Raw genomic sequence first — 9,548 nt, forward strand, 5'->3', positions numbered from 1 at the left:
AAGGAGAAAGTAGAAAGTACGTACGTTGAAGAGCGCAGCTTGGTATCCGTACCCAGAGTATCGAACTGCTTGCTGCAGGCTTCCGACGTCGAGGTGTCCATGGTCTTGCGAATCATGGTGTTCGCCATCGGGTCTTGGGCCACCTACTTGGCGCTCTCCGTGGATTCCGTGTTCCAGCTGTGGTTGTTCTGCTCGGACATCGTCTACGTGCTGTTGTTTCCGCAGCTGATCTGCGTCCTCTATTTCCAGAACAGCAACACATACGGCTCCTTGTTGGGTGAGTCGTGAATTATGATTCACATGGCGATAAGTGTGTCAGTGTTGCGTAAATTTATTCAAAGGTGCTGGAGGAGATTCTATTGAAAGAAATTCGAGGAGGCATAGATCTAATCTTTGGCGGAACTTGCGGCACCGAATTTTCCGCTGTCGTGTACCCACGAAGTAAATAGATGTTGATTTATGACGTGACTGATGGCCCAGAACCCCCAAGTGATCACCCAAGACCCAGACCATGGGAACCTCTACGTGTGAAGCGTGCAGGAAGCTGTTAATACTCAGAACGGAGATCCCGGTGTGCTCTTTAACGTACCGTAATTATTGTGAAAGACCTACTGTCACAGACCCCGTGAACGAGGCGCAGACGCGGAACCAAATTCCAAAGCCGACTTATCAGCTTCCGAAAATAATCCCACGAAAGCAAGGACAATTAAGAATAGGCCCTCTGGTGCGCCAGCGAACGCCGGTTGCTGTCCAAAGACCGAGTCAGAGCCCAGAGTTGTCAAGACATAACAAAAAAAGTTGTCGCAGTTTCACCGGAAAGGCGAAGCATCAATTGCGATAGCAAATTTGTAGAGATCTATACGGAGTAATGATATTAGCTTTATCAGCTGCATAAACATGGACATGCAGCAGCACCGGCAACGCGCAGAACTGTTGTCGACGCCGTCGGCGTTTTGCCCGCGTTCGCTCAAAATGCGTGCGGCGTTGGTGACTGTTGACGGAGCCTCTGATATAAATAGGCACTTGGTGCGGCAGCTAAACGTCGCCTCCCTTCTCTCCCCCTCCCCCACGGCCTCTCGCGCGTCGGAAGAAGGGGCGTTTGCTCTACATATATGGTGATTGTAAAGGAGGAACGAGACGCCTACTTCTGCAGCCCTTAAGGGAGCACGGCGCAGAACGCGCGTTTGTTCTGCGCCGTGCGTTCACTCCCCGTGAAAGCGCGCGCCCCTCGCGCCCTTTCACTCGCACATACAGCGTTCGGCGCGCGGCGACGATTTCATCTCCATTGACGTCATACGGAACCTCACGGCGACGGCGACGCCGACGGCAGAAATCTGCTTTTGAGTGTCCATATAATTGCTATCGCAATAATAAGAACCACACTATTGCTTGTTTACCGGCCGGAGTAAGAACAGAAGATATTTCATATTTCAAAAAACGAGGGCCACTTTTTCGTGAAGTATACCGAAAATTAGCACTGTGTAGATTTATGTGTTGTGAAAATAGTTACTGAACAGTCGCTTTCTCCCAATATTTATGCGTTATACCCGGCATTTAGTGGTTTTTCGCGGGTATTCTTGGTAAAATATGCCGGGCACGATGTTCTTATTTATTCGAAGTACGAAACAAAATGTTCTCAGTGACGAGCGATAAATGTTTATTATCTGTAGGTTCATTACAGCCTCTGTAGAAAGTTACTCATTAAAGCGTTCCAAGGAGTCATACTGCCGCTAATCGAAATGTTTCCCAGACTCCAAAAACAACAGCACGAGATACGGTTGAAATTGCGGGTAAATATGGGGAATTTAAGCGCAATGCGTTGCGAAACTTTCACTTTGCTGCTTAAAATGCAACTGTCGCAGATAATTACTAAAACCTCATTTTTGCATATGTTTTCGGGCACCATACTACATTCTTAGTTTGTTTCTCTGGTGTCCTCGGTGAGCTAAACAAAGCATATTGTTTACATGTGGGGATAATAAATGCTATGGCGAAGTAACATGTGTGTTGATGAATGACAGGCTTTTTTAAAAATTCTCAACAAGAAGTGCTCCAAAGCATTACATGCGGGCCAAGTTTTAAACGGAACAGTCATACATGGGCCACATTTTAATGTATGCGATATACTTACAGGAAACAATAATTTTTTGCAAGTGTTCTAACGAAACAGCTTCGCTGGAAATCCGGTTGTCATTCTCCAAGGACGCGCACATCTCTGGTCTTTTTTTCTTGCAAGTAATTTATGTTGATTGTACTTCGTTGCGTATAACCTCGACCTACACTAGCGATACCTTTATACTGTAAACTTAAACGCGAAGTATAACTCTTTGAGGCATCCACCGATTTTCAGGCATTTGATTTTCAGGCATGGAGTGGCGCCTGACACTGGCAATGTGTATATATATATATATTGTCGAGAACTAGTGGACCTACACTAGTCCAGGTGCAACCAAATTAGGAAAGCCCACTAAGCTTCAACAGTCACTCCCTCACCAGAACATAAATCAGCCTCACTGGTGCAGTATTCGGCCACTACCTCCTTCATGACTCCTAACCCATGGCCCTCAGTCCCCAGCGGCTGCGGAGCACCTGACCAAGGCGGCGGTCAGACCTGTGACACGGCAGAGGGTGCTAAAAATCCCTGTGTCCGCACAGGCCGCCACTGGAATCTGAACCTGGCAACGTTCAACACTTGCACCCTCTCGAGTGAGGCTATAGCTTAGCAGGGATATATGAGGAATTATCATGGAATTGCCTGGCATATTATAGGCCTTAGTGAGGTTAGAAAAACTGGCGAAACTTATGCAGTGCTGACTAACCACCACGTCCTCTGCTACAGAGTTCTTCCAGATGAGAGAATTCGGGGTAGGATTTCTAGTCCATAAGGACATACCGGGCAACATTGATGAATTCTACAGCATTAATGAGAGGGTAGCAGTCGTCGTAATAAAGCTGAATAGGAGGTATAAAATGAAGGTAGTAGAAGACTACGCCCCAACCTCCAGTCACAATGATGAAGAAATAGAACAGTTCTATGAAGATGTTGAATTAGCAATGAGAAAGGTGCAAACTCAGTACACTGTAGTCATGGGCGACTTCAATGCAAAAGTGGGGAAAAAAACAGGTTGATGAGCAAGCAATTGGCAACTATGGCATCGACTCTAGGAATGCAAGAGGTGATATGTTAGCAGAATTCGCGGAAAGTAATAGGCTCCGAATAATGAATACCTTCTTTAGGAAGCGCAGCAACAGGAAGTGGACCTGTAAAACTCCTAATGGAGAAACAAGGAATGAAATATATTTTATACTCTCTGCCGATCCCAGCATAGTGCAGGATGTAGAAGTGTAAGGTAGGGTAAAGTGCAGTGACCATAGGTTAGTGAGGTCTAGGATTTCTCTCAATTTGAACACAGAAAGAGTAAAATTAGCCAAGAAACAGGTCAACCTAGACGCAGCAACGATAAAAACAGACCAATTCAGGTTGGTGTTTGCAAACAAATATGCAGCTTTAGAACAGGAAGATGAAGACAACGTAGAGGTAATGAATGAAACCGTAACTAGGCTGATCTCAGAAGCAGCAATTGAAGTGGGAGGTGAGGCACCAAGGGAACCAGTAGGTAAGCTCACCCAAGTAACAAAGGACCTAATAAAGAACCGACAAAGCATGAGAGTGGCAAACTCGAGAGATCAGATAGACTTCGCTGAACTGTCAAAACTGATCAACATTGCAAGAAGAAAGTAAGGGATATTCGAAATTATAAGTTGGAAAAGATTTAGGAAGAAGTTAAATATGGCCACAGCATGAAATCAGTGAGAAGAAAACTTGGCATAGGACAAGGCAAGATGTGTGCACTGAAAAATAAGCAGGGTAATATCAGCAATTTTGATGACATAGTAAAAGCAGTGGAAGAATTCTACACTGACCTGTACAGTGCCCAGAGCAAGCCAAGCTACTTTCTTTCGAAGTAGTGGTGAACAGGATACAGAGGCTCCTTCTGTAACTAGGCAGGGAGTTAGAAGGGCCTTGAAACACAAGAGCAAGGAAAAAGCTGTCGGATAAGATGCCATAAAAGTCGATTTAATCAAAGATGGAGGAGGTATTATGCTTGAAAAGTTTGCGGCCCTTCATATGTAATGCCTCACGACTTCAAGTGTACCAGAAAGCTGGAAGAACGCCAACATTGTACTCATCATAAGAAGGGAGACGTTAAAGAATTCAAGAATTATAAACCAATTAGCTTACTTTCAGTATTGTATAGAATATTCACCAAGAATGAGGGCAACACTTGACTTCAGTCAACCAAGAGAACAGGCTGGCTTCAGGAAGGGATATTCTGCGGTGGATCATATCCATGTCATCAATCAGGTAATCGAGAAATCTGCAGAGTACACTCAACCTCTCTATATGGCTTTCATAGATTATGAAAATGCATTTGATTCAGTAGAGATACCAGCAGTCATAGAGGCATTGCGAATCCCGCCTCGGCAAGAAAGTTTATTTCCTTTTATTTATTTCTTCATTGCTGATGATGATAGTTTCTTGATACGAACCAAGAATTGGGGCTGGCTTCAGCTGCCGTCATTGAATTTATATATATATATATATATATGGTGGTTATATATATATATAATATATATACCAACCATCATATATTATATATATGATGGTCGGTGCCAACCATCACTGGTTGGTGCCAACATCACGCATCAATACGGGGAAAGAGCGCCTGCAACACACCCTTCCTTCCCTTCTCAACGCGTACGAATCTGCTAACATCAACTTGTTTACCTGTACCCAACGAGATATACGTTCCATATGCAATTCATATGTAAAATAATGCACCATTGAGTAATCTTTAAATACAGTTAAGCTTAATATAGGATGGTTTCTTTGTTCTGTTTATATTGTGTCTATTATTCTTTGTCATTCGTGTTATTTCATGCATGTTATTTGACGATTGTCTTAAATATGCGTAATCACGCTTCTGACGAAGTAATTTGGTTTGTGCACATATAAGTGCAGATAAGATTTTGTTTGGTCTTATGTTTTTGCTATATTGTTACTTTTTTTTTTTAACATGAAGCCGTCATGTCTGCGATGAGATTGCCTGTCGCTGCTGCTTTGTATTTCGGGGCTGCGGCCTAGTCAAGCTGTTTAGGACAGCTTTTTCTGCAGCTCCTCTGTCTGTATTTCTTGAGGCAGAAGTAAATTATATATATATATATATATATATATATATATATATATATATATATATATATATAGTGTGTTTCAGCGAACACTTTCAAAAATCCTTAGACGTTGCCTGTGGCAGATAGCAAGATTCTAGTTCATGACCTGGTCTACTCGAAGAGGCGGACATTATTGCACAAGAAATTGAAATGCATAATCGAATAATTAACGGAAATTCACTAATTAGTTTTTAACTAATTGCCTGATGGCCCATATTGCAATTTACAGTTCGCAAGGCGATGGATCCACTTGAAACGAATTCTCGGGATGACATCAGTTTCGAGATATTATTTCCCGAACTTAGCGAAGAAATGCATTGGCGTTCCAGTTAGGTTCTTAACAAAACGTCGCTTTATGCATTGAAGCACAAAATTAACTGGAACGCCAATGCATTTCTCCGCAAAGTTCGGGGATTAATAACTCGAAACTGGTGTCATCATGAGAATTAATTCTAAGTGGATCCGCCTTGTGAACGCCACGGCTACAATTTGTAAATTGCAATATTGGCCATCAGGTAATTAGTTAAAATCTTAATTAGTGAACTTTTGTTAATTAGTCGATTATGCATTTCAATATTTTGTGCAAGTAATGTCCGCCTCTTCGAGTAGACCAGCTCATTAACTAGAATTGGGCTATCTGCCACAGGCAACCCTAAATAAATTTTGAAAGTGTTCACTGAAACACCCTGTATATATATATATATATATATATATATATATATATATCACCTTCCATATAGAAATACTATGCAGTACACAAAATTACTCGGAGCTAGAACGCCAACGGAAACGCTCAAAGCGCACCGTATTGCTATGCGTGCATTCATTCTGCGAAAGGTCGTCTGCTACGCTCAAGCGATGGAGGCGGCGCCACGGTCGAGGAGGGAGCGCAAAATAGAGGAGCAGCGAGGAGGAGAGTGTTGCTACTTTACGAAGCTTCAGGGGCTTTAGGCGCTCTCTCTCTCTCTCGTTACCGTCGCCTTCGTGTATCATGTCGAAGCTTCTAGACTGTATTGATGGCATCGGCTGTCCGTGGCGTATGCGCTCTCTCCCTCCGTCGAAGCTGCCGCGGGGCCGGCTGGCTTTCTTGCTGGCTTGAGCGATGTGCGGCGCGCGCTTAGATTATGTGCTCTTTAGTGACACTGCGGCTTCCGCCTCTCCAAAGCCCCCACACACAAAACTCACGTATACACACACACGTACACACACTCACGCATAAACGCGCGCGCGCACTCACACACGCACTCACACACGCACACACACACACATACACACGCAAGCACAAACACACACTGCTAAATCGCCACTCAATGTTTCTTTCTCCATGACAAAAACACTTTTCGTTTCCGTAACGCATTAGGACTTCATTCTGTTTAGGTGAGGCAATAAAGTGGTTCTCAAAACCGAGCGTATACAATACTATGTCTGCACGTGCGTGCGTATGTATGTGCGCCTCTGTGATGTCTATGCTACGACACGCATATTGATACCACCCATGTCGGTCATGAGATCGTTACTATCGTTAAGTGACGCACCTTCCAGGCGGATATAGTACCGCTTATTGCGAGTCCTGCGATGCTTTCGTGCCCACGCGGTTGCATAAAATGCATAAAATTCTGGACACAGCCTATAGTGGTTGCAAGTGTACATAACTGCGAAACCCTGCGCACTTTAACACATTGCGAATCTCCCCCGGACTGACGCGCGCTCTCGCAGCTTTTTCCGTCGGCGTCGTCTTCCGCTGGCTGTGCGGCGAGCCGTCGATGAACGTGCCGGTGACCATCAGGCTGCCGCTGTACGACGAGGAGCTGGGCCAGCAGTTTCCGTTCCGGCTCACCTGCATGCTCCTCGTCCTGCTCACGCAGCTGCTGGGCTCCTACTGCGCCTCTCTGGCCTTCCAGGGAGGCTGGCTGCCGCAGTGCTTCGACGTCTTCAACTGCTTTTCCTCCGTGCAGCACGCCGAGCACAAGCACGCGGCCAAGCTGAGCGAATCGAGCACCACCAAGGCTTCGGATGTTGTGGCTCCGACGCTCAACAAGGACGATGACGCTCGCAGACTCGGGAGACCCGGCGGCGTAGACGCTTCTAAGAGCCGGAGTGCCGCCGACGCTTCGTCCAAGGTCAAGAGAACCAGCTCTATCGACGTTTCTTTGAGGGCCAGGAGATCTTCTTCGAGACTCAGCAGGAAAGCCAGCGCCGCGTCCGAGAGAACCGCCGCGTCGACGAACCCCGCGACCAAGCCTGACGGCGGCGTCGCGCATCGCGGCTCCGATGCGAAGACGCAGCCGAGAAAGGACAGCGTCAAGTTCATGACCATGTCGGACATTTGGGCCGACTCCAAGACGGCGGAGAGCAAGCGGGAGGGCAATAAAGCGAGCGAGTCGTCCAAGACGCCCTCCAAAAAACTTCGCCGTTCCAGTAGCCGAAGCAACATCAAGGTGAAGTCGGAGGAGGGCGCCGTGTCCAAGAGCGACGGCCGGCCTCCCGAAGAAGGGGAAGCGCGACGTTCACAAGCACCGCAGCCCGGACCAACAATTCTTGCTGCGGGGCGTCTCTTCGATTTTTTCTTTGTTTACGTGTCTTAGTGAATATTTTAGCGCCGAAGGACAAAGAGCCAGCTGCGAAGAATGCACGTGACGCGCTCTCTGAACGATGGCTTTGCGTGGACGAGCTTATATTTAAGAGGCAGGATGTGTATACGCGTGACCACCAACGATATTTCTCGTTAAAAAAGAATCGTTTTTGCTGACCGATTTGGTGAATATATACATGTTTATCGCTCCTGCACTGCCTCGAATTCATGCTTCGCGCGCTTCTGGATGTCAATATTACGCGTTTCAAACAGCGCTTCCGGTTTCCACAAAGGCTCTGAACCGTGCTCTGAACGACTTTTACTCGGGTGACAGGGTTGTGTTTAGTGACCCCCGATGATATATGAGCTCCACATAGCCGTAGAAATGGAAAAACTTTTCAGCCAGATTTTCCGCTGTAATTAGCACATCCAGTTTCAAAATTTCTAGAGCATGCTGGAAACAACTGGAAAACAGAAAGAAAAGGAAGAGCAGGGAGGTTCACCAGGTTACACCCAATTTGCCACTCAGCGCTTAGGGAGAGGGAAGCTGGAAGATACAAAAGAAGAAAGAACAAGTGATGCGCACGCACACACATCTAGTTCACGTTCACCAAGACACGTTCACCGCGCAATCAAATGTGTCGCAGAGCACATGTTGCAAGGCGCAGAAATTTAATTTTGCAGCGGAAAATGTAGCCATTGATATAGTTCCAGCTGACCAGTACTGCTATATACTAGAATTTGGACACTCAGCTGGAAAGGATACAAATTCCAGCTGAAAATGTTGCCATTTTTAGCTGGAAGTAGTAGAATTTCCAGGTGACACAGCTGGTAACAACCATTGGAGGTGTGATCCAGAATGTTTCCAGCCGACAATGAGTAATTTTACCAGCTGGAAAACATTACCATGGCTAACTAGAAAAAAAAAAAAAACGTCGCAGTATCGCCCGAAAGGCGAACTATTGATAGCGATAGCAAAGTATTAGTAAATTACATTAAGTAAAGCTCGTAGGTTTATCGGCACTGTAAATTGCAGTATACATTCGGTTACTAATTAACAAGCATGATGTCACGCACCGCACAGGGAAACATGCACACATCTCGCTTGATGACCGCCAGCGCTCGCTGTCGCAATGTTGGCGTGATGAAGGGCGTCGGCAGCGGAAAGCGAACGCGATCGTTCTGCCGCTCGCTTCACCGCGTCCTCGAAATTGAGATCAGGCGACCTCCAATAGACCTCTCCCTGTTTTCAAACAGTGTGAGGTCACTGCGGGGGCCCTTCCCCTCTGCCGCGCCTCCGAAGCGGGCGCTGTTTGGCAAAAAACGTTCGTGCGACCTGTTAATTCTCTCTACATAAGAGCGCTGCTTGTATATAAACTGCCGCGATCGTAAGTCCGGCATATTGCGATTTTTTGAAGTGACAGCATTTACGAACTGCGCTTAGGAAGTATAATCGTCCCCGTTTTACCGGTACAACAACGTAGCGTTATTGCCGACTGCGTGGTTCCCATCTGTCAGCATGTGGTGATTTCGTAAAAGTGCGCCTCTTCCGTAGATCAAACATCCAAAGAAATGTACTATTCCTGGAAAACGAACATTTTATCGCAGATGATGCACATTTTCACGGTGGCAAAGTGATACTTCGCTAAATGATTGGTCTTCGAACACAAATTTGTATTGCATTATCGTGAATGCGCTGATTTGCGCCCCATTTACACTGTAGCTTTAAACGATATACAAGATG

At 45.9% G+C, this 9,548-nt stretch overlaps 1 protein-coding gene across 1 annotated transcript in view; it reads left to right on the top strand.

Annotated features, from left to right (window-relative positions):
- Nucleotides 1–7,817, top strand: part of LOC119444637 (high-affinity choline transporter 1) — a 35,711-nt gene extending 27,894 nt beyond the window's left edge. Inside the window, exons 8-9 of the mRNA XM_037709006.2 lie at nucleotides 79–277; nucleotides 6,949–7,817. Coding sequence (XP_037564934.2) covers nucleotides 79–277; nucleotides 6,949–7,817 — 1,068 coding nt within the window. The remainder of the gene's footprint in view (nucleotides 1–78; nucleotides 278–6,948) is intronic.
- Nucleotides 7,818–9,548: the final 1,731 nt, after the last annotated feature.

This window comes from Dermacentor silvarum, chromosome 3 (assembly GCF_013339745.2).
Source record: "Dermacentor silvarum isolate Dsil-2018 chromosome 3, BIME_Dsil_1.4, whole genome shotgun sequence".
NCBI lineage: Eukaryota > Metazoa > Arthropoda > Arachnida > Ixodida > Ixodidae > Dermacentor > Dermacentor silvarum.